Here is a 27454-nt window from a genome sequence, read left to right on the forward strand (position 1 = left end):
AGCATTCCAACAGCTACAAAGCTGGAGGTTTGGTCTCAGCAATTGCTTCATCCCCACCACCAGACCAGTCACCTCTACAACACATTCCCTCTCAACTTTTAGCTTGGAAGAGGCAGCAAAACCACCCATATGCATTCTTATTTTCTCTATTTGTTATGTTAAAAAAAACAAACAAAACAAAAAAAAACAGGGTGTCAGCCATCCCAATCTGTTTCTGCAGCTGACATCCTTACCCCTGCAGGAATTAAATCTGATGGTGGGGTCAAACAGCACTGGCTGTTGTTCCCAAGCTGGTAACACCAGAGCCCAAACCATGCCAAAACTGCACCTTGTGCATGGCTTCTCTACATCCAGAACTACAGACATGCAATAATCAAGCACTGCTTTGTAGATTTTAGCCTAAAAATGACGACAGTAAAAAAAGACAAAAAATTAGGATTTTTATTTTTAGAAAAAGCACAGTATTGTAATAGTCAAAGAGTGATTATACAGAAATAACAACCACAAGAAGGCAATTCATTAGGGACAGAGCCATGTCAACAACCCACTGCCTCCTCTTTTTATTGTTTTAAACCCAAACCCCAAGATATTTCTACAAGCATTCTGATCAGTGTCACATAAGTTACCTGAGTTTATGTTCTTTATTCTATGCTGTCAGAAAATCTGGGCCTGGATTACACAGCAATTATGAATACAAAATATATATATATAAAAGCAGAGGTAATCATACCTGCATTATAGAGATTTTAGTTTGTTTTTCTCCCTCCTCATCACCAAATACATGGAAGTTCTTCTAAGTAAAGAAAAAAGTTACCTCCTCCACCAATCTGGTAGGAACACACAGGTTGAAAACTCAAGATTAACACCCCAGAAATATTAACAGTGGCAGACAGACATGACACCTTATTTTCCCTCCTCCCTTATCTGCTGGGTTTCAAAAGCAACATCAGAAAACACATTCTGCTTCAGGCTGGCATGAGCCAGGGAGACAAACACAAGCTGACAAATAGGGAGCAGTGCACAGCTCAGGGTATTAACCAAAGGTCACCTTTGTGCTGATGCAGGGAAAATGAGTTGGAATCCCAGCAGTTTCTCCTGGGTGAGGGATCTGCACAGGGTTCTGGTGGCTCCAGTAGCACCAGTCAGCCACAGCAGCTCCCAGCTGGCAGCAGAGCTCACTCTGCACAGAGAGACTCTGCTTTGGGTCTCTCTCAGCAGCCAGGGATCGTCTCTGCCCTTCCACCCACACCCAGCTCGGTGTAAAGTAGAGCTTGACCTACTCTAGCAGGGCAGGAAAGTCTCATAGCACCAATATCAAAGCTTCTCTGCAGCCTCTCCACCCTGGCACAGGGTGCCCAGAGCAGCTGTGGCTGCTCCATCCCTGCAAGTGTCCAAGGCCAGGCTGGACATTGGGGCTTGGAGCCTTCTGGGATAGTAGAAGGCTTCTCTGCCCTTGGCAGGGGTGGGATGGTTTTTAAGGTCCCATCCAGCCTAAACCATCCCACAATTCTATGATAAATGCCCTGAACAGGGCCAGTTCTCTGCTTATTGCACAGCCACAGGGATGGTGACCAGGACAAATCCCATTACAGACACAGGGTCACACCTTCAGCAGCCCCAGCCTCCTCGAGCCCTTCTCTGCAGCACTGAATGGCCAAACACGGGTTCTGCTTTCAGAAATATCCTCTCCTTCACTGCCAGCATCAAACACAGCCCAGAAAACCTTCCCTAACCCAAATGTCAGGCAGCTGTCTCATTTTCACCTTTGTTAAATAATGCAATTGTCCCGGAAAGGGTTCTCCAGCCATCCCCAGCCCCAGCCCCAGCACACAAGCTGTCCTCCAAAGGGAAGGGAAGCACAGTGGGTATGCCAGGGCAGCAGGCAGCAGCAGTAAATAACCCTGAGCCTGCTTTGTTCCTTCATAAAATAAATGATTAATAGCCCAGGATAGTCAGTCTGCTTGAAAAGCTCAGGATGGCTGAAAACTTTTGATCAGTTTGATTCATTAACCTTTAAAACTGCCTCTAAGAGAAGCTTAAAAATCTGAGGGAGAAGCATCATTTTAAAACACCTCAATTTTACCCAGTCCTCCTCGCTTTTGACAAACTGAGCCAAGATTGAGACACTCTGCTCCTCCTTAGAGACACTCAGCATCAGTCAGGTGTCAAGGAAGAAATAACATGGGAAAATAAAGTTGCTGTAGGCAAACAACCCCATGCTCATCTTAAAATTCAAAACCAGTCGGGGCTGGGGGGAGAAAATGGCCCTTCTTTGTGATCCTTAAACACTTGGCCATACGCAGGTGGCTTCCCAACTGCCTCTTTATTTCTTTTGCTTTTAATGCTAATAAAAAGGGAACCCAAACAGGCCACTCCATTCCCCACACAATGCCCTGGGGGAGGGCAGGGAGTGTCACTTACATATCCCAAAAGTCTGGCTCAGACAAATTACTTCTAGTTCACTTCCCTACTACACGCCTGCATTGTTCCAACACCTTTGGTGGCAGAAGGGGCTCATCCCCAGCTATCTGGTCCCAGGGACAGCCATGGGGGCTGATGTCATTAAGGAGCTGTCCCAATTACTTCCCTGGGGAAAGCAGTGACTTGCAGCTTAACGTGCTGCCCCAGCACAGCGGGAAAACCAACGGTCAGCAAAGCCCTGAAGGCTGTGCTCCCGGGAGGAGCTGGGCTTCCAGGGATGGCAGCTGCCTCCTGCAGCTCCACTACAGATGGTTGGAAGCTCAGGCACTGTTTCCTTAGAAAGGGAGAGATTCCCAAGAGAAAAAGGGCATTTTCAACCAAGGAGAAGTCATGGTCATTGGTGCCAGGCTGATTCCTGGTTTTTTTGGCTGGGATTTATTTTCTAGAGGACAGAGAGCAGTGTGGAATGGTCATGAAAGGTCCCTTGTCCTTCTCATAGACACTGAGGTGCTTCAGCAGCAGCCACAGTGCTACAATTCCCAGCAGAGCAAGATTATTCCACCTCTAAGGGAACCACAAGCTTTTCACAGAGAAAGAAATACCAGCTACAAATTTAACAGATCAAAACCTTCTCAGAGACACCCAGCTCACAGAACCAGCCCACAGCTTCTTTTGCTGCAATAATTACACATGGTCAAGGATTTGTGAGTTTAATAGTTTTAGGGAGCAATTCCCAAGCCACAGCTGTCAGCTTTCTGAAATCCCATCAAAGCTTGCAGGAATTCAGCAATTTTAGCAGAATACCAATGCTCTTATTTGGAACAATATTGAGGTTCCAACAGAAAAATTGTGATGCTTCAAATACCCAGCAGTGGTGGAAATAAAGATGTTTATAAAGGAATCAGATCTCACCTGTAGCTTCAGTTTTTTTTGTATTGAATCTTTATGCTTCTCTATACAGAGAAAAATATTGAACCAAAAGAAAGAAACCAAATTCCTAATTTTACAGCTTTCATGGGGTCTGATGGATGTCCCAATTCCATTATTCAGTCCAGACCGTAACAGTTAATTACAAGTTAGCAATGAAGTTAGAAGTTAAAGGGATCATTGAGAGTTATTATGACAAAGAAGTATCTTGGTTTTTGGCCACCACGTACATCATGGATTTGCATGGATAAAGAAAAGTGGAAAAATAAAGAGCAAAGCAGCACTCTGAATATGAGCAACAGTAATAAAGGAGTTTAGGAGGACAAGGAAAAATTACTTAAGAAGAACATGAGAACTTTTTTCTACTCAGAAGCTCCCTGAAGTTAAATGTACCATTTCAGCTGTACCATTGAATAGGAGAAACTGCCAGAGCCTGGAGGGTAAAGAGCTCAAAAGATGATGAAGAGAACATCAGCAGGATTATGAAATGACATGGGCAGGTCAGGAAAAAGCAGGTGGATGGATACAGGGAAAGTGAACCAAATAGTCCCAACTGAGCCATGATTCTCTTGGAAATATCAACACATCAAACCAGAGTGGCAGGAATTATTTCAATGCACATCATTGAGTGAACTGTACAGTGTTATATGGCAGGTGAATGCCTTGAACTATTAGGAGTTTGAATTTATTAATTGATTAATTAAATCCCTTTTTGTGCTTTCTCAGCTATCTAGTCAATCTTCTGCCACAGCCCAGGGTGTGCTGCCCTATCCTGGGGCTCAGCAGAGTGTTTTTGAGAGGGAGATAATTAATAAATGAATTCATGGTCTCAGCCTGGCTCAGTAACGAGCCTGCACAAACTACAAAATCAGATTCAAATCTGGGTACAGCCAACAAGTGCCACTGCTTTGGAGGGCAGATTCTGGACCTCAGAGAAACCCTTGACATGCTCCACCAAAATAAAAGTGCTTGGTAAATGTTGCTCCCCTGGACACACAAAGTCCCCAGCCTGGTTATAGAGGAGCCCAAGTTGTGTAACTGTTTTTTGTTATTTAGTTCAAGCAGCTTTTAAAAGCTTTACAAACAAGTTAAAAATAATTACAGGGTATTCATTAGTGCAGAGGCACAGATTCAGCCCAAGTGCAGGAAAGAAACCAAGCAAAAATAGTCTTTCCAAGCCTGATTTACCAGGCTTCTACAAGAGAATCCAAACAGTTCTATTCTCACCCACTTTATTGTCTCCCTGAGGGAAAACTGCAGAGGAACTCTCCCAAGGAGCTGTCCTTGTAATAGTTTAAACAGGATTTCCAGCCATCCACAGCAATGAAGAAATGATGGCCCTGCTTTCAGAGCTCAGCAGGTCCCCCACTCCCTTCACCCTCAATCACACCACGGTGAGCTTAGCAGCACAAAAAAACCCACTTGTAAACATTCAGATGAGTCCTAGAACATGTTTTCATACTCTCCACTTAGTGTCAGGCTCTCATTTTATAAATATATTTAGTTTTTAAAGAACAAACCCCAACACCACACTTGTAGGGAAAATAAGGCCTCTTAAAAAAGACTCCACCAAGTTTCTGTGAGGCGTGTGCCTGCTCTAAAAGGAGCCAAAAGACTGATCACAACATTCTGGTCAGGACACAAGAGCCAACTCTGCTTGATAGACATTAACTTAAAAAAATCACAGGTCAAGAGCAACAGAATAACCTTTTCCCTCAGCTGCTGGGTGCTCCCATCCCATTCTGAACTGTTTTAGAGTGAAACACCTACTTGCTGTCTGTCCTTTTGTTGTAAATGAGGAAGTCAGACAGGTCGTGCCACACATCACTGTCCTCATACAGGTAGGTCATGGAGGACTGCAGGGAGGGCTGCAGAGTCTCCCTGTGGTATTCAAAGAGCCACAGGACTGTCCCCCACACCAGGGCAGCCACGAGAGGGAAGGGATCCTGCTTGGGCTGTGGGATGTAGCCCTTTTCCACAGCCAGCCGAGACAAACCGAACAGGATCCGGGACAGCAGGTACATGATGATCTGCAGGAGGAGAAACCCAGAGAGCAGGGGTGAGTACTGAGCACAGCCAGCTCCAGGGATTCAGAAGTGACAATCCAGCCAGGAAGGGTGGGAACAATTCCCCCATTTCAAAGCAAACAGGCTGTAATTTCTTGTTTAAGCAGTCTGCAAAGGCACGGGTATTTGTGACCCCTCAAAGTCCTGCTGCTCTGATTTAGCAACCACCAGGCTGCACTTCATGCAACACTCCTGAGCAATTGCACAACTTCTGTCTTTGCCCAGCTCATGCCACCTCAGGTGGTGCTGGTGGAACAGACCCAGAGGTGTGAGCTCAGGAGCCTGGACACAGCCTAACACCAGCCTGAAGGCCCAGCTTAAGCCGAGCACTTTGGATTAATCTGCAGCTCTGTGTTTTACTCCTTGGTTTGTGACTGTGTGTTAAGAACCAGCTTTAAATCAAACACCCCCTGAGCAGCTTTCCTCAGTTTAACCAGTTTAATTGTCAGTTTAGCCAGTTTAGTCCAGCACAGATCTAAATAATCACAGCCTACACTCAGAAGACTTCAGGTAAAGAGTTTAACCCTGTGATGGCCAGACCAGGAACACACAGGGAGTGACAACAGCTCAGGAGATAGGTGGGATAACCCCACAGCTTTGGATCACCTGACTGCTTTCCCAAGGACTCAGCACATCTCTGGAGGCAAACCTGGCCTTCCAGCACACCAACTGCCCACACTGCTCATGGAGACACACAACCACAGCTGGGACGTGGGTGCAGAGCAGTGAAAACAGCAATTTGTGCAGAGAATATGATAAGAGAGCAATGCTTTGTGGTCAGAACCACAAGAAACAGGCACCACCAACCTGGCACACCTGTTTTCCTGCCCAAAGAAACCTTCAGCAAATGCCTTTACCTGGCTGTTGATGGGATTGTTGTCACCAAACACCAGCCAGCCCCCAATGCAGGCTGCAAGGAAAGAATGAAAGGGGATTTTTTTCCCCTGCAGCCCAGACTGTGCTGCCAGGAGCCCCTTGTAGGTGAACACAAAATAGGCCAGGTTCCGGGAATGAGCGTATGTAGCCTGGGCAATGGATTTCAGCTTCTCCCTTAAGCTGAGGGAAAGAAACAGACAATCAGGAGAGCGAAAAAGCACTCACTCAGCCTGGTCACTGCACCCCTGACCTACCCTGATGGCTTGGGCATCCCAGGAATGTCTTAGGAAGGAGGAGAAATCCTCTCAGCTCAGGCTCACCCACCAGAGTACAGACTGTGGACTGTGTTTCATCTTCTCACTACTCAAACAGCCCTTTTAAAACTCTTTTTTTTTTTTTTTTTTTTTTTTTGCTAAATGCAAACCTCTGGCACTAAGGGAAAGGCACTGCTATAGCCTGAGCTCCCATATTTCAACACAGGACAGAACATTGCTGTTGGCATCTGCTGATTCCCCCTCTGTCCTCTGGTTTGCATCAACCACTCCATGAGTGATTAACTCCCTCAATTATATACATTTGTGTCTGCTTCACTATCAGGACAAGGCCCAACTTTTTAAACTCTCTGGAAACGTGAAAAACAAGACAGCTGTGATGAAAACTTTCTAAGCAGCACCACAGAAATGCAGAATTAGGGTTCATACCTTCCACTCTTGAACAGGAAAGTCATCACCAGGGCATGCGGGGCACGGATTTTGGCTCCATAACTGTAAAGGTGGGTAGACATTTTATAGAGTTTGTATTACACCATGAAATTATTACATTTCTATCCTAACAACCGAAAAAGGTTATTTAGCCAAATATCTACTACTTTTAACACTGCTCAACAACAGCAGCACAACAAACCGGGAGGAGCCCAGCCGGAGGGTGAAGAGCACACGCACCTCAGCGAGCCAGGCCCGAAGGGGACCCGAACCCCAGCTCAGACCACCCCAACTGCAGCTGAGGGAGGCGGAGTCGCCTTCCCCGCACCCCCGCCACAGCATCCCCGGCCTCCCCACCGAGCGGGCGCGGCACTCACACGGCGCCATTGCGGAATCCCTTGATGACGGCGAGCGCGGCGTGGTAGCGGCGCTGCTGCAGGAGCGCGTTGGCGGCGCGGAGCAGAGCGCGAACCGAATCCCCACTGCCCGCCATGGCCCCGCCGGCCATGGCACCCCGCCGCACGCCGCTTCCGGGGGCGGTGCCGCGCACGCCGCTTCCATAGGCTCTCAGCCATGTCAATCACGGCTCTCGGCCAATAAGCGGCAGCACCTCGCTCTCTCATTGGTGGGAAGAGTCTGTCCTGCAGCCAATAGGAGGAGTCGAGCGAGGCGTCCCGCCCACCCGCTCCGTGAGGGCGGCGGGCGCCGCTGTGAGCCCGGCGCGGCACAGCCCGGTCATGGGCCGGGGATCGTGGCCGCTACGGCCGCGCCGAAAGCCCGAACAGGGCAGGGGCGGCCGCCGGGCGGTCCCTGCCCGCTGTGCGCGGGCTGTCGCAGTGCCGCTCCGCCGCGGCCCGAGTTGAACACGACCCCCCTGCCCCCGGGGCCTCCCCCGCCTCTCCCGCGCTGTGGGCCCGTTGCGGGCGGCGGGCGCCCCCTGGCGGCGCCGCTGCTGCCGCCACCGCTCCAAGATGGCGCAGGCGATCTTCGAGGCGCTGGAAGGTAACGGGGCCAGACCGGGGCCGCGCCGGGACCTCCCGTGCCGCGGCGACAGCCGGGGTGCGCGACCTCCGCTCCTCCGAGCTCCCCCTGTCCAGCGCCGCCGCCGCGCGGGTCGAGGGGCCGCCGCGGGGCCGCCCCGTGAGGCCCGGCCCGGCGCGGCGTGTGGCGCTCCCGGTAGCCCTCCCGGTAGCCCCGGGCTGTCTCCCGCGCTGCTCCTCCGCTGCCCGCACCGCGGATGCAGCTGCAGTCCCCGCCGGCAGTCCCCGCAGCCCGGGGCTCGCCACGCCGTCCGCGGCTCCCTGCGGCACCGCTGTCACCTCCGGTCCCCCGGCCCTGTGCCACCTCCTCCCTGTGCGCCGCGGCGTCCCCGCACCGCCCAGCGCGGTGCCCTGAGCACCGGGTAGCCCTCATTAACCACGGGCCCTGTGCGCGGTGCACCGCATCCCTACCCTGCCCCGTGCCCTCCCTGCCCTGTGCGTGCTGCTCTAGGGCACCTCATCCCTTCCCTGTCCCTGGTGCTCCTGGACACTCCATCCCCGTCCTGTCCCTGGTGCTCCTGGCCATCTCATCCCCTCCCTGCTCCTGTGCCCTGCACATGAGGGCATTTCCATCACCCCCGGCTCTGTGCCCAGGAAACAGCACCAGCAATGCCCAGGGCGCTCTAAACACTCCTGTGCCTCCCATGTCCCTGCATGCTGGGGTTCCCCATCCTCTCCGTGCCCCAGGACTCACACTGCCGGTCCCACTGCTGTGCCATGCTCCGTGCCAGCCCCAGGGATAGTGCGTGGGTGGATGCTGGCCCCTGCACGTGTATTTTGAGGGGCGCTGTGCTCTTTGACACAGCCCGGGCAGTGCCTGTTGTGTGGGTGCACAGGTTGTGCTCAAATACATGTCACTTTAGTGTGGGGACACTGTTACAGCCAGGTGCCATCTGAGGAGGACGTGCAACGCTGTGGCAATCTGACACTGGGCCAGGGGTCAGCCTCTTTGGAGAGAAACTATTTCAGAGTCATTTCCTGATTTCCTAAATTGGATTACAGATGTATTTTCCTTTACACGGGGAGACACCACTGCCTGGAAGGCGTGGCATTGGGATTGTCACCTGTGCTTTTGAATATCACCTGTGACCAAAGCAGCAGAGAGGAGAGCAGAGAATAAATATTTTCCCTCTATTTTGTTAGGTTAGTTGGTGCATTTGCCAGCATCCTGTGTAGAATCAGGTCTCTATTTCCTCTCTGCAATCAGCTCCTCATTGTGTTAGCTTCCCTGCAGCATTCAGGACAGCAAAGCTTTTTAGCAAATTGAAAAAGAGAGGGGTTTTTTTTTAAGCCCACAGCAATTGGCAGCTTTTAGTGCCTGAGCTTGTTTGTTTTGTCTTGTTGATTGGATTACAAGTCGATGGTGACTTGGCATTCTTAGAGCAGCCTGGTCTCAGGGTGCTGCAGGACACAGGTGCATCTTCACCTGTCACTAAAGCACCTGGTCCTCCTGTCAGAAAAAAAGACTTTATCACGAGAGCAAATTAGCACCTGGGCAATATGGACAGTCTTATCTCCAGCTGAGAGAAATTTGACAGGGAAGACAAAAAGCACAGATCAGTAGTCCTGTGCTTTTATCTTGGCTTCCCCAAATCACCCTGTTTTTGTCAGGCTCTGGGCATCTCAGCTCCAGCTGCTGCCAGGAGAGAGGGAGCTGGGTTTTTAAAGTTCCATGACTGAAGAGCATCCTGCAGACTGGTGCTGGCTGGAGGCAGGGCAGGATCAATCCAGAGCTTTCTCCTGGAGTCTGTGGATGGCTGTGACGGGCATTCATGTAAGCAAGTAACTGCCAGCTTGTCTTCATGGGTTGCTAGCCATGTCCTCAGGGGTTTCCCTCTGGGAAGTGTGTGCAGTTACTCTGTGATGTGCAGGTGCTCTGAATTGCCAAATATTTCTGTTCTTCTGGGCCATTTTGCTCCATCAAGAAGCTGAGTGCAACACTGATGATGTTGCTGCATCATTGTGTTCAGGTCCTGGCCTCTTCTCAAGCTTCTTCCTCCTAGTGGGATGAAGGCAATTGTTTGGCTTTTTTCCTTGGAAGATCTGATTATGTGCCAGGAGGAAATCCAGTTGTCCAGTGCCAGGCATATCAAGAGTGGCACTGTTTGTGTAATTGTAATTATCCCCATACTATACTTCACCTGAATTTTTCATCCTTCTTTTCCTTCTAGCTTAATTTTGCTGGAGAGGTGCTGCTCCGTGCCACTGTTTGCTTTGGCTGTGCCATCAGAAGCCTGCAGTGCTCCCTTTGCAGCTCCAGATGTTCTTCATGCAGGAGGAGCTGTATTTTAGAGCAGGGCTTTGCCTGGAGCGAGGAGACTCTCCCAGCACTGTTCCAGCGGTGTTCAGCCAGCAGGGCTGAGCTGCAGGGCTGGCTCCAGCTCTCCCTGCAATCCAAGGCTTGTAGAACTGGACCTGCAGCTTTGCTGTGCCTCTGTCATCTGTGTGAAAGGCTTCTCATAGGCACGGTGGGAATTTGATGGGAATGTGTGATGTAGTGGGATCTGCTGCCTCCCAGCAGCTGCTTGTGCCCTTGGAGGATGGTGCTCTGCTCTCTCCCGGGGACACAAGCAGGGTTTGCAGCATCTTCTCAGTGCAAGGATGAACAAGGTGTTCACAGATTCTTAATCTGACATACTTCACAGTGGAAATGCAGAAGACAGGATTATTTAGGGTATCTTTAAAAGGCTGTAGATTAAATGGCTGTAGATTATACTCCTCATCAAGAAGGTAACATTCCAGTTGTTCAGGAGACATTTTATGAGAGGAGCGTGGAGTGGTAGATGCTCCTGCTGTGCTGATCCCTTATGCTGTGACCTGCTATGGTGCACTGTCTTTCCTGCTGCTGTCTGCTGAGCAACCTCTCCTCATCCCAGCACAGTCCTCACCTCACTACTTAGGATTGATCAGACCAATTGATTTTCCTTTCCTGTGGCACATAATTCTGAGTTCAGAGCTTTGCTGTTTTGTTTGCAAAGATCTGGAAGTGAAAAACCACCTAAGAACTCCCCAGCTTTCTTTCCTCCCCTAATCCGAAAGATAAAGCATACAGCCTTGCTGTGCCATTTACTTCCTTTGTGAGTTCTGTGTCATAAAAGAGTGATAGGAAGTAGTGATGCATAAAAATCACCCTTTTTTGCTCTTTTTATTTCAAAATCAGATTGTCTTTTGCATCATTCAGTTTTTAAAAAGAAAGAGTGTCATGCTTAATCCACAGTCCCGTGCTATTGGCCAGGTTGTCTCCCTAAATAAGCAATCCCAATCTTTTGCATTTGGAATATTTGAAAACATTTTAGCTGTAGTGAAGAATGTTTCTGCCAAATCAAATGAGCTGATTATAACAACAAATTTGACTGGTTGTGTATGCCCTGTGTCTGATCAGAGCTGGGAATGCTGGCCTTGAGAACAGGGAGACATTAGTGACACTGCTGCTGGGAGAGCTGCTGCACACAAGGCTTTTGTCTGAGCTCGGTGTCTGTGCTGCATCCCTGGGCAGTTCCACCCAGGCTTCTCCCCTGGGACATCCCCACACTCCTTGTGACATTCTCAGCTCTTTTCATACCCAGTGGTATAATAATCCTTCCTCTCTGCAGTAAGTACCTGGAACCAAACCCTCTTTTGGCTTTCCTTGCCCTTCTTCCCTTCTCTTTTTGCACCAAAGGAGTTCTGAAGACAGGTGGGAGTGTTGCTGTTGTGTGGTTGTGAGTAGAGGGTGAGAAGGTGAGAGTGGCTCAGGGAGGAGAGAGCAGCAGCTGGAGAATGGCTCAGGAGTGAGCTCCCAGTGCCCAAACACGCCCTGTCTGGCTGTGTTCAGTTTACCATCCATGCTTGTGTCTCCTTTCAGGGATGGATAATCAGACAGTGCTGGCTGTGCAGTCCTTACTGGATGGGCAAGGAGGTGTCACGGATCCGTCTGCTCCCAATGTCAACTCCTCGGCCGCCATCCAGCCCATGGGTGAGTCCTGGTGGCCCTGGGAGACAGGACAGGGGCAGGAGGGCTGCACATCTCCCCTACAGCATGCACAGCTGGCAGAACAGCTGGGTGTGTAGGGTGCTGCTATGAGTGTTGTGAGCTCTCAGCAGGACCAGACAGAGCAGGAGGAAGGGACAAGTGCCCACAAAGGGAGGGAACAGCCACTGTCCCTACCTCTAGTAGTGTTAGAGTTAACTGCCTGTTAGTGTTCATGTTTTTTATTTACTGTTCACTCCTCCTCTGGAGACGTTCAAGTGCTCCAGTCCTGGAGCATCTTGGTGTGAATGAATATGGGAGCTGGTCATTTATGTGCATGTGGACCCTCACAGCACTGGACTGGAACTTGCTGGGTGGATGGGGGGTTATGCCCCGAGGAGTTACAGTCCCCAAAAATGGTCACTTTCAGGCTGTGACTCAGACAGGGGAACAGCCTTGTGAGTCTGCCTGGATGGAGTGCAAAAGGTGTGTGGTTTGCTAATGCTGCAGATTTCAGCTGGGGCATGTAACTGTGTTGTCTTCTTACTGCTTCTAACATCAGGCATAGGTGCCAAAAAACAGCAGTGGTGTGGAGGGGTGGCTTTAGGACACCAGCTGACAGTGACTCTGTGCCCTTATCCAAGGTACTTCTTGTGCTTTGTGCAACCTAAGTAATAAAATATGCCTCAGCCAACATAATGCTGATGCTTTGGAAGGAGCTGCTTTCACTAAAAGCAGAGGGTGCTACAGGAGCAAGGTTGGTTGTTCCTGTATTTGGGATGAGAAGACAGACAGTGGGATCAGTGTGTCCCAGGGAGACAGTGGGGTTTGTGTATGGGAGCAGGGCTAAGCTGGGCTCAGTCCCGTCACTTTGCTTGAGGGAGAGCTTGGCCTTGGGGAGGAGGGACAGCTTGGCCCTTGCAGCTGCTCGCTCCTGGTGATGATGTCCTCGAGGTGCTGAGATCCAAAGGTGCCTGTTGCCCTACATCGTGGTTGCTGGGTGGAGCACTGGGGAATTCAGAAGGCCTGAAGCTCTGCTCTTCATTGCAGATGACGAAGATGTGTTCCTGTGTGGGAAGTGTAAGAAGCAGTTCAACTCCCTGCCTGCCTTCATGACCCACAAGAGAGAGCAGTGCCAGGGCAGCGCCCCGTCCCTCTCCTCGGTATCTCTGGCCACCAACAGCGTGTACACCCCGTCCATCACCTCGGTGCAGCAGGCTCCCAGTGCTGGCCGGCAGGTACCGTGCTGCAGGCACAGCCTCTGCTGCTGGGATTTGGGGCTGATGGTTTTATATCCAGTGGTGACTCATGACTGAGCTCTTTTCTAGAAGGCTGAGATGTTGTCCCTTTGTTGGCTTTTCACCTTGTGGTTAAAGTGGAGCCCTCTGCAGTGAGGTGTCCTCCAGCAGGAGTGTCTGACAGCCTTTTTTCAGAAAGGCTGAAAAAAGCCAAAAGGTTTTGTGTTCTGTCTGTGCTGCAGCAAGACCATGGCTCCACTGAGGAGCCCCAATGTAAGAGTCTGACCACAAGCCTGGGTGCACTCTCACAGTGCTCAGGGGGCTGTGGCTCTTGCTGTCCCCTGGGCCTTGGTCTGGCTCGTGGGCAGAAGTGGAGCAGCTTCGTCCCTGCATCCCTTCTCTCTTTCTTGCAAATTAGCCCACGTAATGTGGTGTGATGGATGTTGGGAATATCCCCTCTGGAGCAACTCTTGTTCCCTAGAGAGTCCTCCAGTGTGAGTCCCTGGTGCATGACATGTAATGTGCCTGCAGTTGTGGTTTCCAAAGTACTTTCAAACCAACTGCTTTTTGCAAGTTAATGTTGTCCCAGTGGATGGTGCTTCTCCCCAGGACTGCAAACACAGGTTATTTACTGCCAAAAAATTCAACAGCCTCCCTCCCTTGTTATAACACAAGTTGAGTGTGAAGAGATGAGCCTGACATTCACCATCTAAGCCTGAGCAGCTTCCCTGAGTTTTCCACCTTCCCTTGCTGGGGCAAGCACCCAGGAGAGGCCTGAACTTGTCTATGACCAGTTTGTCCTGCAACTCTGGTTTAATAGCCCCTGATTTGAAGTGCAGCCAATGGCCACTTTCCGAGCCACTGTGATATTTTTTTCATCCTTTCTGAAGAATGTTTGTGGAGCTAAGAACTCCCACAGACTCAGCAGAAAGCTGCAGACAATTACTGTGGCTCACTGCTGACCGGAGGCTGTGAAAGCAGAGACCCTGAGGCTCAGTAAAAGGCAGTGTCATTGTTTTTTTGGGTATTGATTTGTCCTGTTGCTGGTTAACATTGTATCTTTCTTTTGTTTCAGCAAATCTCTACCTACATCACGGTTCCCCCATCACCTTTGATTCAGACCCTGGTGCAGGGGAACATCTTGGTCAGTGACGAGGTGCTGATGTCAGCCATGTCTGCTTTCACCTCCTTGGACCAGCCCATGCCAGCAGTGCAGCCCCCAGTGCAGGTAAGGGGCACATGTGGATCCAGGGAATCACCCAATCCCAACCCCTTGGCCATGGAGTGACACCTTCCACTAGACCAGGGTGCTCCAAGCCCTGTCCAGCCTGGCCTTGAACACTTCCAGGGATACTGCCCACATTGCTGAAGATGCTTCCCAGGACATGTTTGGCTTTCAGGGCAGCAAGTGCCCACAGCTGGGTCATGTTGGCTTTATCTTGCACCAACACTCCCGAGTCCCTCCCCTCAGGGCTGCCCTCAATCCATTCACTGCCCAGCCTGTATCTGTGCTTGGGGTCACCCTGACCCAGGTGCAGCACTTTGTATTTGCATTCCCTGAGGTTCACACAGACACACATCTCAAGCCTATCCAGATCTCTCTGGATGCCCCATTCTTTCTCTCCAGTCTTTTGACTGCACCACACAGCTTGGTGTTGCTCACAAACTTGCTTGTTGCTGGATGCTCAGATCTTTGTAATGTGCTCTCTCCAGCTGTTTTCTGAGCCCCCATATAAAGATTGGCTTCCAGGGCCCTTGTCAGCATACTCCATGGATTCCTCTCCTCCTGGGAGCATTGTCTGGGCTCTCCCCAAGCTGGCTGAGCTGTACACACTCTCCATGTTCTGAAAATATTCCTTGTAGCCAGAAGGATTGAAAACTTTAAAGACAAAGCAATAAAAGCAGTGGGGTTTGAGGGCTTGGGTTTTGGAGGAGGCAGTGTATACCCACAGGTCATGCCAGGCCTCCAGCACAGCCTGGTCCAGCCTGCCAGTTGGATGTGCTGTGTTGTGCCAAGACATCACCACTGTTCCTGCAGGCGAATTGGGATGGGGAATGTGTGTGAGGGAGCAGCCCCTCCAGCTCCTGGCTGCTGCATTTCACACGTGTCGTGTCTCTCTGGTTGCAGAGCAGCATGAGTATGCACGCTGGGGCTGGCTACCTGTCCCAGCCCCCGCCGCCACCGCCGCCCCCGCCGCCGCCCCCTCCGCAGCCTCCGCCTCCCCCGCCCAGCCTGGGAGCTCCCGGGCAGCCTGGCGGTGGCAGCGGGGTGGTGGAGGTGTACAGTGCCCCTGCTCCCATGGCAGCATCCAGCACCGTGGAGATCCAGACCCTGGGCATGCAGCCCTACCCACCCATGGAGGTAAGGCCGGGGCTTCTCGTAAGAATTGGTCCTCAGAGAATCACAGAATGGGTTGGGTTGGAAGGGACCTTAAAGCTCATCCCTTTGGGATGAAAGCCTTTGGGATGGACACCTCCCACTGGATCAAATTGCTCAACACCCCATCCAATCTGGCCTTGAGGGATGTGGAATTGTAGTGTGGGAAGGTGGGCTAGGTTATTTGACAACAGTTATTTTCTCTGGGAGAAGGTAGCAATCAGAAGGGTTTCAGTAAGATGATGAGGATTCTGAGAACTGGAGAAACACCTAAGAGAGACACAGGCCTGGCACAGGCTTAGGAGACCTGAACATTTGTTTCTGGCTGAGGGGCTACCTCAGTATGTTGGGTAGTATGACAACTACCTGAGTATGTTGGGAGTGAGAGGGACTAGAGGTGAGGGGTTCACCTTCTATAGAAGCACAAAGTATCACACTGCACACCTCAGGCTTATGTGGAGAGAAAAAGTCTAAATCTCAATGAGCTTGTCAAGATGGCTTTTGCTAAAGAATGGCACAGACAAGGTGGATCTACTGGTGGATCAGGTGTTTGCAGTCTATACATTTGCACTACTTTTCACAACGAGAGCTGCTGGATGTGACTGAGGTTTGACTTCCTTACCTGTGTAATTGGCATCTGATCTGGAACTGCCAGTGGACAGGAATGGTTGGGGATCTTGGATAAGTAATGGTCTGTGTTAATTTATCAGGGTGGGCAGTAGAAATGCCCTTAAACTATCACCCCAAACTGATCACTGTGTCTCTTCAGTATTCTTTGCTGATCTTGATGCTGACATAAACAGCCGTGCTTTGGCACCTGAAGTTTCATTGTGCCTTCCTTCCCTTCTGCAGTCCTGCCAGGACTGGCAGCAGGACCTGGAGATCCCTGTTTCAGGGCTGGTGTGAACCCACAGGGTCAGTAATCCTTCTGGTAACCTGCTCCAGAGGGATAAGAAACTCTGCCAGGCATGAGACATAGATAAGGGACAAGACAGCTCCCTCAGCGTTTCTCTGTGGCTCTGTTCCTGCTGTAATAACTTCTGGATGCTTTTTGATGTTCAGCAGCAGAGCTTCACACTGTGCAGGGTGTTAGTTTTGGTTAGAGAGACATTGTTGGACTGGTAACCAGAAATTTGATCTAGTTTGGCAGAAGCAAAGTCAACCCAACTGCAGCCTGGTGTGGGTGGAGATGGAAGTTATGGCATGGTATAATTTTCTGTAGCAAACCTGTTCCACTGATGAATTGCCCTCTCACAGGTACCAAGCCAGTGTGTGGAAAGCCCTGTGTACCCCTCTCCCCCTGTGTACAGCCCTGGAAAGCAGGGGTTCAAGGCCAAGAGCACCGGTGCTCCCACCCCCCTGAGCAGTGCAGGAGGAGGCTCTGTGGTTGGCTTTGATTCCCCTGCTGCTGCCAAAACTCGCCGCTGCAAGAATGAGAGTGGGCTGCAGGAAGGTGAGTCCCTTCTGGCACCTGCCCTGTGGGTCACTGGGCTTGTCCCAGCCATGGGCTCCCTGGGGGTGGCACTGGCTGTGCAGCTCTGGAGGGGGAACACCGTGGCCTTGCATGAAACTGGTGGGTGACCTGGTGGGTTCACAGGAGAGCAGAGCTGAGGCCCTTCCTCTCACACATGCTGTGTCTTTTCCCAATGCCCAAAGCACCTTTTAGGTTGGTGCTTTGTAGCTGGAAAGGTCTCTGGAAGGCAGTGGTTGTTCCCTGAGGGGGATGCCCTGCCCCATCAGACTACACTGCTCAGGACTTGCAGAGTTGGCTCAGGCTGTGTTAAATGAAGGTTTGTGCCCATAACCACTCCCCAGTCTGGCCAGGCAGATGTTATCTTTCCATAAGCTCTTTATTCTTGGTCATGTGAATGGTCATGTCTTGGGGTGAGGGCCCCACACAGTGGGGGCTGTGCCTCATGATCTCATTCTTGTGTGTGCTCTTCCTTTCAGGCAAACCCAAGTCCCCCAAGTTGAAATGCACATACTGTGACAAGGCCTTTACCAAGAACTTCGACCTGCAGCAGCACATCAGGAGGTAACAGTGCCCTACCCTGCACACTGCAGAGTGGCTGTGCTGGAGCAGGGCACAGCTCTGCTGAGGGAGTCTGTGCAGTCCAGTTTGTTATATCCCAGAATCTGTGCTGCAGTGGGAGGGATTCTTCATTCCTCTCACCCCAGGATACCTTTTCCCCAGGGACTGGAGTGAAGGCTGTATCATGGATGTAATCTTCGTGCTGATTATGTGCTGGGACTGGAGGCTTATTTTCCTTGCTGATGAGACCTTGACAGCCAAACCTTGTGTCACCTTATCACTGGAGTAGCAGCATTCCCACTGCTTGCCTCTGCCCTTTCCTTTCCCTCCCTAGCAAGCTGCAGCCTTCCTGTTTGCTGCTGTTAGCAAGGTGTAAGCCAAGCTCAGTGTCTTTACAGGGAGCGCTAATCAGAGAGCTCTTCCCTGGCAGGTGGAAGCTGAAATCAGCAGAGTTTTTTTCCCCCAGTGGAATCAGCTGAACTCAGAACAGATGGGAAGGAACAAGTGGTTTTTGCACCTCTTCCCAGCCTGCACTCTATACTTTCTCTTGAAGCAGAAGGGCAGAGTAGAAAGACCTTTTTGCTATGGACAAAGGAGAACACATTCAGGCAGAGCAGGGAGCTGCAAGCTAGAAGAGATGTGTGGAGGAGAGAGAAGCATGACAGGGAAGAAAAGGCTTGTACTCTTGAGAAATTGATGGGGTCCCCAAGGTCTGTTCAGGGACCCTGACTGTGAATACCCTGGTGTTGCTGCAGAGCTGTTTTCTTCTCCTGGTTCTTCCTTGTCATTCCCAGACCACAGGTGTTTTGTCTGTGCACCAGCCTTGTTTCCCCAGGCCTCTCACAGTCCACCTCTGGTGAATCAGCTCTCAAAGCCCTTGTTTGGTGGATCCAGGTTTGATCTGCCAAACCGGGTGCCCAGCAGTGTCCTTTGGCAGCCACTCCCTCATGGGCCCTGCCTGGGGGCTGTCTCCTCTCTCCACCAGCTGCTGACCTGGTGCCTTCCCCTTCAGTCACACAGGTGAGAAGCCCTTTCAGTGCATCGTGTGTGGCCGAGCTTTTGCCCAGAAGTCCAACGTGAAGAAGCACATGCAGACCCATAAAGTGTGGCCTCCAGGGCTGGGCTGCACCATCTCCCGCAACTCCATCACTGTGCAGGTCATGGCCCTGAACCCCAACCAGCCTGAGGATGAGGAGAACACAGGTGTGCCTGGGGATGGTGTGTGTGGGGCAGAGCAGTGGTGTGAGGAGGCTGCAGGTCTCAGCACCTCCACAGAGGGAGGGAGGGGAGCTGCATGTGCTGTTTGCATTCCTTAGTGGTATTTAGCATCTCACACTAAGAGTGGAATTTGCTCAGCTCCAGTTGGAAGCTGCATCATTCCACACCTCCATGGTGGGTTCAGGTGCTGGTGGAGACAGTGGCTTCAAACTCTGTCCCAGTATGTGCATAAACAGGACAAGGTGTCTTCCCCTTCTCACTCCCTGGCACTACAGCTTTGGCAATGCACCAGCCACACCTGACAGCTCTGGCCTAGGGGACAGACAGCTGCTGGTTTAAGATAGCCCAGTGCTCTGGCTTTGCTCTGTGCAGGTCATGCCTAGGCTGGACCTGGCCACAGCGGCCACTGTAAACACTTGAGGCAGAGAAGAGCCCCTTGCTGGTGTCTGGATCCCCTTTCTGCTGGTGGTCCCAGACCTGACAGGGGAGGGAATGCAGTGGCAATGTCATGTCTAGGACAAGTGACAACTGGAGCTGCTCTTTGTAGGCATCATGGACTCTAAACCACTGGCTGGATCTTACCTCCTGTCTTCTGCCAGTGGTGGGAGTAAATCTGTCTCTGGTTCACTGCTGGAGGCCTGTTCTCTGGCTGCTCCACAGAGCACAGTTATATGCCTGGAGAAAGAGAATGGGCTAGGGAGGGGAAGATGGAGTAATCAGATCTCTTAATAATCTGTCAACAAATTTTAAACAACCATGTTAGAGAGATTCATCTGATCTAAAGAGTCTGTCTTTGAAAAGGAGGAAGAGCTTGGCCTGGTGTGTCCTGGCAGCATGGTGCTTGCAGAGCAGCTTTCAGAGCTGTCTCATGGCAGGCTGTGACTTTCCCTCTCTCCAGGATTGTCCCAGCCCTCCAGGAACGTGGTGCCCCCACCCCAGGACCTGAGCCCCTTGGAGGAGAGCGAGGCAGGCAAGCTGGAGGCCAAGCAGGTTGTCCTGATTGACAGCTCTTACCAGTGCCAGTTCTGCCCCAGCAAGTTCAACACCTACTTCCAGCTCAAATCACACATGACACAGCACAAGAATGAGCAGGTATGGACAGAGGGTGTCTGTGAGGGTGGCAATATTTGGATTGGCTTCATATAATGCACACATTATTGGGGTCTGTCCTGAGTCTTTTGGTCTCTAGAGCTGCCAGTTCTTCACATGCAGCTCAGCTCTCAAGGCTGCAGCTGTGTGGTCTGGGTGGCTTTGAAAACTCCTTTGAAAACTGAGTGACAATTCAGACAAGGAGGTTTGGGTGGCTAAATAGGAAGCAAAGTAGTAAAGTGTGTCCAGTTCTGGGCCCTTCACTTCCAGAAAGACGTGGAGGTACTGGAGTCCACAGAAGGGCAGTGGAGCTGGGGAAGGGTTCTAGAGAGTAAGGCAGAGGAGGAGTGGCAGAGGGAGCTGGAGGGGCTCAGCCTGGAGAAAATGAGGCTCAGAGGGGACTTTCTCATTCTCCACAACTCACTGACATGAGGGTGCAGCCAGGGGTGAGTCAGGCTCTGTTCCCACAAGGGACAGGATAAGAGGAAACGGCCTCAAGCTGTGCCAGGGGAGGTTCAGGTTGAACATCAGGAAGAATTTCTTTACTGGGAGGGTTGTCAGGCATTGGACTGGGCTGTCCAGGGAAGTGGTGCAGTCATCCTCCCTGGAAGTGTTCAGTAACTGACTGCACTTGGCACTTGGTGCTGTGGTTTTGTTGACAAGGTGGTGTTCTGTCAGTGTTCTGTCAAGGTGGTGTTCTGTGGACTCACTGACCTTTGGAGGTCTTTTCCAACCTTTATAATTCTGTGAAGTCTGAAATTTTCGGTGTAAGTGGCAGCTCTTGGGTCCTGGGACATTCACCCACTCGAGTGGTTTCAGGCCCTTACACCAACACCCCTTTGTCCCACCTTGCTTTCTCAGGGGTGTGCCCTGAGAGTCAGTTCTGCCTGTTGGCAGAGGCTTTTCCCTGCTTCTTTCCATGGTGAGCCTCTCCAGTTGCTCTCTCTTCTTCCAGGTGTACAAATGTGTGGTGAAGACGTGTGCCCAGACCTTCCAGAAGCTGGAGTCCTTCCTTGAGCACATCAAGAGCCACCAGGAGGAGCTGAGTTACCGCTGCCACCTCTGCAGCAAGGACTTCCCCTCGCTGTACGAGCTGGGTGTGCACCAGTACTCGCACAGCCTGCTGCCCCAGCACAGCCCCAAGAAGGACATGGCCGTGTACAAGTACAGTACAATCGCTGCTCACAAGGCTTGTAGGAGTGAGTGGGTGCAGAGCATGGTTGGTGGGGCCTTAGAGGGGACATGGGGCCCTGTGTCCAGTGGCCATGGTGCTTTTGGACACCCAGGTGGAACATGGGGAGGGGTCCCTCCACCAGACTGCAAGGGCCAAACAGTTTGAATGCAGGGCGTCTCTTTGAATGACAGTGAAAAGCTGGGATTGGTTATGTGGGAAGATCCCATCACTGCAATCCCTCTTATCACTGGACAAGAGTGAGATGGGCACAGCTGAACGTGCCCTGGGTTGGGTCACAGAGCCAGGGAAACCCTTCCCAGACTCTGTTCTCTGTGACTCTTCACCTGCAGCAAAGGGATTGTAGTTTGTAGAAGCCATGGCTGGAAAAAAATTGCTGCAAAAGGATCTCTTCCTTGGAAAGCTTTTCTACTAGGGTGGAGAGAAAGTGTGAGGAGTTCCACAAAGAACTCCACATAGCTTTTGGAATGCCCACAGAGATATTCAGGAAGAGTAGGAAGCCCAGGAGATACTGGAGTCATTTAGGAGTTTCACAGAATAAATATCTGCTAATTCTTGCCTAGATCATAGTTTCTAGTTTTCCTTGCTCTACAGAGCTTTGTTCTACAGCTAGGTAGTGGGGATCCCTGAGATCAGAGCCCTGCTGGAGTGTGAGGAAGTTTTAGTCTGACCTAGGGAAAAGGGGTTTCCCAGCAGGAACAGGGTGTGAGTGCCTCTGTCCTCACTGCTGATAGTGCCTGTCCCCAGGGCCTGCTGTCAATCAGCTCTGGGAAACACTGCTGGGATGTGTGACCCCTGCCATGCTGTGTCCTCACTCTCAGCTCCTTCTCTGGGTGCTGATGTCTTCAAACAATGAAGATGGAAGGAGGTTTTTGAAGTGAAGTCCTTAGCTAAGGCTTGTCTCCACGAGGAAGCAGTGTGGAGTATGTGCTCAGGTCTGGGTGCTCCCATGGCAGCCTGTGGCAAGTGCACTAGTATTTAAAGACTCCTCCACACAGTTTTCCAGCATCTCCCTCTCTGAAGGATGCTGAGTGTGAGTGTGAGCTGGCACGTGGGTTGCTGAGGTTTTAGAGCACCTGAGTGGTTATTTTCTGTATCGGTCCTGTCAAAGATCACCCTGGAAGGTGGCTGGGCTGGGCAGGTCTGCCTGTGGTGTGAGGTTTGCTGCAGTAGCCTTGCTCACAGGTTCTGTCCTTTCCCTCCACATTCAGGTGTGTGAAGTGTGTCAATAAATACTCCACCCCAGAAGCCCTGGAGCACCATCTGCAGACAGCAACGCACAACTTCCCCTGCCCTCACTGCCAGAAGGTGAGTGCTGACCACGGCCTGAGCGAGGCCTGGACACCTGGCAAGGGCTCTGAGGGGGAACAGGAACCCTCAGCTCCACGAGTAGGAGCCTTGGATAACAGATTATGAGGAAGCAGAAAGTGAAGTTAACTTGTGGGGAGGGTAGGAACTCCTGGGGATCCCTGTCCAGCCCATCCTACTGCTGGCATTGGTGGGAGACTGTGCATCCTTCTGGGATGCTGCTCCTCAGCACTGTGGCATTACACAATTGACAGCAAGGTTTCAGTTTATGTGTTTCTTAAGAAACTTTTGGCACTTCTTCTGTTTGGAATTTTTGTTAGCTTGTATTTAAAACTCTATATGTACTTTCTTTATACAATCCTGAAGGTTTTCACAGTGCTTCCTTACTGGGAAAACAGTGACTGAGCTTCTTGCTCAGGCTGCCCAGAGAAGCTGTGGCTGCACCATCCCTGGAAGTGTCCAAGGCCAGGTTGGAGCAACCTGGGATAGTGGAAGGTTCACAGCAGGGGTGTTGGGACTGGATGGTCTTTAAGGTCCCTTCCAACCCAAACCATTCCATGATTCTTATGTTTTCTATCCCAGCTACACCCCCCGTGCGAGCTCTGTGATGTCCCATGTGTGGTGCTGGCTCTGAGTCTGTGGTTGTGTGTTGCAGGTGTTCATTCCCCTGTGAGCCTGTGGCTGTGTGTTGCAGGTGTTCCTGTGAGCCTGTGGTTGTGTGTTGCAGGTGTTCATTCCCCTGTGAGCCTGTGGCTGTGTGTTGCAGGTGTTCATTCCCCTGTGAGCCTGTGGCTGTGTGTTGCAGGTGTTCATTCCCCTGTGAGCCTGTGGCTGTGTGTTGCAGGTGTTCATTCCCCTGTGAGCCTGTGGTTGTGTGTTGCAGGTGTTCCCCTGCGAGCGGTACCTGCGCCGCCACATCCCCACGCACGGCGGGGGCAGCAAGTTCAAGTGCCAGATCTGCAAGAAGTTCTTCCGGCGGGAGCACTACCTCAAGCTGCACGCCCACATCCACTCGGGTACATGTCCCCTGCTCCCAGTGCTCGTCACCTCTGTGCCCTGGCAGCAGGAATGACAGAGTTGGCTCTGAGTCATTTGTAGTAACGTGGTTTCAGATGGATGGGTTTGGTTCGGCCTCGTGCCTGGCACTGCACTAGTTAGAAATGGGGGGGCACAGGTGGTTTCCCCACTTGCTGTGGTGGCAGAGCTAAGGAATTTGGCCCTGGAGAGCAGGAGCAGTGTGCAGCACGGGTTATGCCCATCCATTTATTATTTTATTGAGAAGTGGCTGATGGGGTTGGGTTGTTTGGCCTGGACAAAAGGAGGCTCTCTATAAATCCCTGACAGGAGGCTGTAGCCAGGTAGGGATTGGTCTCTTCTCCCAGGCAACCAGCAACAGGACAAGAGGACACAGCCTTAAGCTGTGCCACCTTAATCAGGGGAAGTTTAGGCTGGACATCAAGGATAATTTCACAGAAAGGGCACTGGAATGGGCTGTTCAGGGAAATGGTGGAGTCACCATCCCTGGAGGTGTTTAAGAAAAGCCTGGATGTGGCACTCAGTACCATGGTCTGGTTGACCAGGTGGTGTTAGGGTATAGGTTGGACTGGATGATTTCAAACGTTTTTTCCAGCCTAATTCTGTGTGATTTATCCATAGGGCAAGGAATTTTATAGTGTGGCACAGCTGGCCTGGTGCCCTGTCCATGGCCAGAGCAGCCTGTGTGGCTGGACTGTCCCTGAGCCCTGGTCTCTCTCCTCCCCAGGTGAGAAGCCCTTCAAGTGCTCGGTGTGTGACGCAGCATTCAATCGCAAGGACAAGCTCAAGCGCCACATGCTCATCCACGAGCCCTTCAAGAAATACAAATGCCCCTTCTCGTATGTAGTGTGTCTGTACATGACCATATATCTGAACAGGGTTGGGATGGGAGGAATGTCCCCTGCAGGGATCCTAGGGGATGCTGTGGCTCCTACCAGGCTGCCTGGGGAGATTGGAATGCTGTGTGCTGTTGAACTGGCAACCAAAGAGTCCCAATTCTTTGTTACTGACTTCCTGTAAGGCCACATTTCACACATTTCATCGTTTCATCAGCCCTGTAAAATAACTCCTGCCTTCATGGGAGGCTTGGGGGAGCACTAGAAAGAGAAGGGGCATTATTTGACTACAGAAGTTCCCTGGATGATGGGCTCTCACTCACTGCCGTGTCTCCAAAAGCATGTGACAACATAGGACCTCATGTATGAGCCAGAGGAACTGAGTTTTGGAAGGTGCAGTCCCAGATCCATGGCACAACCATGGACTTTCTGAGATAGCCAAGGCTGACTGGCTTCTCCCTGCTCCAACCAGCCTCATACCTCCTTCCAAAATACTTCTGTCTCCAGCTGGGATCTTGAACCTGCTGCATTTCAGACATAGTGAGACACAGACCATGAGTAATTTAGGAAAAGCCACATATCCCTGTGGCAGCCTGTTTAGTCCTTGCCCCTCCCCAGAACTCCTGCTGAGTTCCACTCCAGCCAAGGCTGCACCCAGAGAAACATCTAGGTGCTGCTAAAGAGAAGGATCATGGATCTCTTCATGATCTGAGATCTGCCTTTACCTTGTTCCTCAGCTGATTCCCACATCTCACCAGCATTTGTTGTTGTTGCAGAAGCCACACAGGCTGCAATAAAGAATTCAACAGGCCTGACAAGCTGAAGGCTCACATTCTGTCCCATTCAGGTGAGTGTTTGGGAATGCAGTGACTGGGATTCCCTGGGGTGCTGCAGGGGATGTGATAGAAGGACTAAGCCTGAGAAATAAGAATCATTTACTAGCAGTAGATTTTTTTGTCTTTGTTTTGCTGCAGGCCTGTTTAAGTGAGTGTCTCTTCAGTATTATGTCTAAGCTTTGGGCTGGTTTCTAAGACAATATAATCTGTAGGCAGGGCCTGCTGGTGAGACTCGGGAGCTGAGCTGGATTATGTGGTCTGTTTGCTACCAAGTGAATATCCAGAGTGCTCTGTCCACTTCTCCCCAGTCCCATCTCATAGGCAAAAGAAAATCTCATGGGATTAGACTCCTTTCCTGTGTTCCAAAAATGATACTCCCAATTCTGATAAGGACAATTTATTCCCATGCCCCAGGGAACAATCAGACTTTTATTTCTTGGGGTAAAACTGGACATCTTTCCTTGTGCCCAAAGCCCTATGAAGTGGAATTAGATGGGATGGGCTGATGGTGCAGTCATGGGTTCTTTCAGACTGTACATTCCCATATTTTGGAGGGGAAAAAAAGTGACAATTTTTTCATTTACTAGATACACTTGAAAAAAACAATACTTCAAGTTTGTTTTGCATTTTCATCACAATTACCTGACATGTTTTTCTGGTGATATTTTAATGCTCTTACTTGGGGCAAGAATATTTATTTGCAGTCTGCAGTTTCCTCCTGAAGGGCAGTGGAAGGACAGGCACTGATCTTTGCTCTCTCTGTGAGCAGGAGATGGGATCCCAGGGAATGGCTGGAGCTGTGCCAGGGAGGCTCAGGCTGGATGTCAGGGCAAGGTTCTTCCCCAGAGGTGCTGGCACTGCCCAGGCTCCCCAGGGAATGGGCACGGCCCCGAGGCTGCCAGAGCTCCAGGAGCGTTTGGACAGCGCTGCCAGGGATGCCCAGGGTGGGGTTGTTGGGGGGTCTGGGCAGGGCCAGGAGCTGGACTGGCTGATCCTGTGGGTCTCTTCTACCTCAGGACATTTTATGACTTTACAAAGGATTAAAACAATGGTTAAACAGAGACATCGAAGCTGTAGCCACCCACCCTTTACTGTGTGTGGCACAGTGTGTCCTCCCTTTGATCAGGGAGCACCTCCTGCTCCCTGGAGGAGGAGGAGGAGAAGCTGTCCTGCTCTCCCTGGTGGGGGATGGCTGGGTCTCACTGAGCTCTCCCTCTGTGTGCAGGGATGAAGATCCACAAGTGCCAGTACTGTAACAAGTCCTTCAGCCGCCGCGCCCACATGGTGGAGCACCAGCGCTCGCACACCGGCAACTACAAATACCGCTGCCCCACGTGCAGCAAGGGCTTCACACGCCACAAGTACATGAGGGACCACAAGTGCCGCCTGGGCTCGCCCAAGGACAAGGAGCTGCAGCTCAGGAAGGCCCAGAAGAAGCGGGTGGCGCGGGGGCGCAAGGCAGGGCTGGCACTGCCCGGAGCGCTGGGGCTGCCAGAGCTCAAGGACAGCGCTGCCGGGGAGAGCCCACCCGAGGGGGGCCCCAACAAAGAGCCCTTCCAGGAGTCAGACGCCGTCTTGTCCATCGTGGTTGGCGGGTCAGGAGCTGCTGACTCGGAGCTGGTCCCTGGGCAGCCCAACAGCATGGCCTCCAACCTGGCCCTGGCAGAGCTGCAGACGGCCTCGGACGGGCCCTGCACCATGCTGGCTGTCCCCGTGTACATTCAGACCTCGGAGTGACAATGCCCAGAGCCACTGTGTGGCTGGGGGTGCTGCTGGCACTGTCCAACTTGGTGCTCAAATTTATCCCCGTGGAAAAGACCAAAGCTCTTCTGGGGAGGTGGATGGATATGGGAGAGAATGGCTTCCGTCTCCACTGGTTCTTCCCATCCTTGGCCAGAGGACTGCTTGGAGGCCACTGATGCCTACAAGGCACTGAAGAGAGTGGCTCCGTTATTTCTTGTCCCTCTGCACCACGGGTCAGCTTAGGGCAAGAAAGACAAAGATCCCTGAATCAGGGCAAGAAGAAGGACCATGCAAACTTGGAACAAATAGAGCTGCTGAAATCAGGTGGCTTTGCAAATCACAGCCTGTCCCATCTGTGGTTTTTCTGGCCTAAAAGCTGTATTGCCCAGTATTTGGGTGGCCCTTCTGAGAGCAAACATCCTTCCTAGTGGAAGCAAGTTCATCCTGAGATCCTTTGGGAACACTGTTCAGAAATACCCTGATAGACTTCTGTCTGGTATCTTCTCTCTGTCTGTCTCAGTAGAAAGATCACCGTGTCTGTACTACACGTTATAAACACCCTGGACCTCA

The 27454-nt window shown here is 51.4% G+C and overlaps 2 protein-coding genes across 5 annotated transcripts; one reads left to right on the top strand and one right to left on the bottom strand.

The window, feature by feature from the left end:
* Positions 1 to 423: 423 nt before the first annotated feature.
* PXMP4 (peroxisomal membrane protein 4) lies at positions 424 to 7686 on the bottom strand. 2 transcript variants are annotated; one of them, XM_086853044.1, is made up of 4 exons: positions 7349 to 7686; positions 6992 to 7054; positions 6272 to 6470; positions 424 to 5378 (listed from the first exon to the last, which is right to left on the bottom strand). In XM_086853044.1, exons 1-4 carry the CDS (start codon positions 7612 to 7614, stop codon positions 5115 to 5117), a joined length of 792 nt encoding a protein of 263 aa, XP_086709170.1. In that variant the 5' UTR covers positions 7615 to 7686; the 3' UTR covers positions 424 to 5114. The 2 variants fall into 2 exon arrangements, with proteins under 2 accessions (XP_086709170.1, XP_023795740.2); XM_023939972.2 differs by having other exon boundaries at positions 7369 to 7632.
* On the top strand, positions 7618 to 27454 carry ZNF341 (zinc finger protein 341). 3 transcript variants are annotated; one of them, XM_086853040.1, is made up of 15 exons: positions 7618 to 7993; positions 11876 to 11986; positions 13031 to 13218; positions 14294 to 14446; positions 15347 to 15580; positions 16853 to 17048; positions 17546 to 17630; positions 18640 to 18830; positions 19744 to 19937; positions 20890 to 21098; positions 22338 to 22434; positions 23318 to 23450; positions 24197 to 24308; positions 25082 to 25152; positions 26367 to 27454. In XM_086853040.1, exons 1-15 carry the CDS (start codon positions 7963 to 7965, stop codon positions 26876 to 26878), a joined length of 2517 nt encoding a protein of 838 aa, XP_086709166.1. In that variant the 5' UTR covers positions 7618 to 7962; the 3' UTR covers positions 26879 to 27454. The 3 variants fall into 3 exon arrangements, with proteins under 3 accessions (XP_086709166.1, XP_086709169.1, XP_086709167.1); XM_086853043.1 differs by lacking the exon at positions 7618 to 7993 and adding an exon at positions 9437 to 9805; XM_086853041.1 differs by lacking the exon at positions 7618 to 7993 and adding an exon at positions 11306 to 11623.

This window comes from Cyanistes caeruleus, chromosome 16 (assembly GCF_971803275.1).
Source record: "Cyanistes caeruleus chromosome 16, bCyaCae1.hap1.1, whole genome shotgun sequence".
Taxonomy (NCBI): Eukaryota; Metazoa; Chordata; class Aves; order Passeriformes; family Paridae; genus Cyanistes; species Cyanistes caeruleus.

Bases quoted from the DNA above. Each gene is read 5' to 3' on its own strand.
- ZNF341 (XM_086853040.1), top strand. From the start codon at position 7,963: ATGGCGCAGGCGATCTTCGAGGCGCTGGAAG. The intron at 15,581-16,852 runs GTAAGGCCGGGG...GCCCTCTCACAG, and splicing joins AGCCCTACCCACCCATGGAG to GTACCAAGCCAGTGTGTGGA. The intron at 22,435-23,317 runs GTGAGTGCTGAC...TGTGTGTTGCAG, and splicing joins CCTGCCCTCACTGCCAGAAG to GTGTTCCCCTGCGAGCGGTA.
- PXMP4 (XM_086853044.1), bottom strand. From the start codon at position 7,614: ATGAGAGAGCGAGGTGCTGCCGCTTATTGGCCGAGAGCCGTGATTGAC. The intron at 7,055-7,348 runs GTGGGGAGGCCG...CCACCTTTACAG, and splicing joins GTGAGTGCCGCGCCCGCTCG to TTATGGAGCCAAAATCCGTG. The intron at 6,471-6,991 runs GTATGAACCCTA...TCTTTCCCTCAG, and splicing joins TTCCTGTTCAAGAGTGGAAG to CTTAAGGGAGAAGCTGAAAT.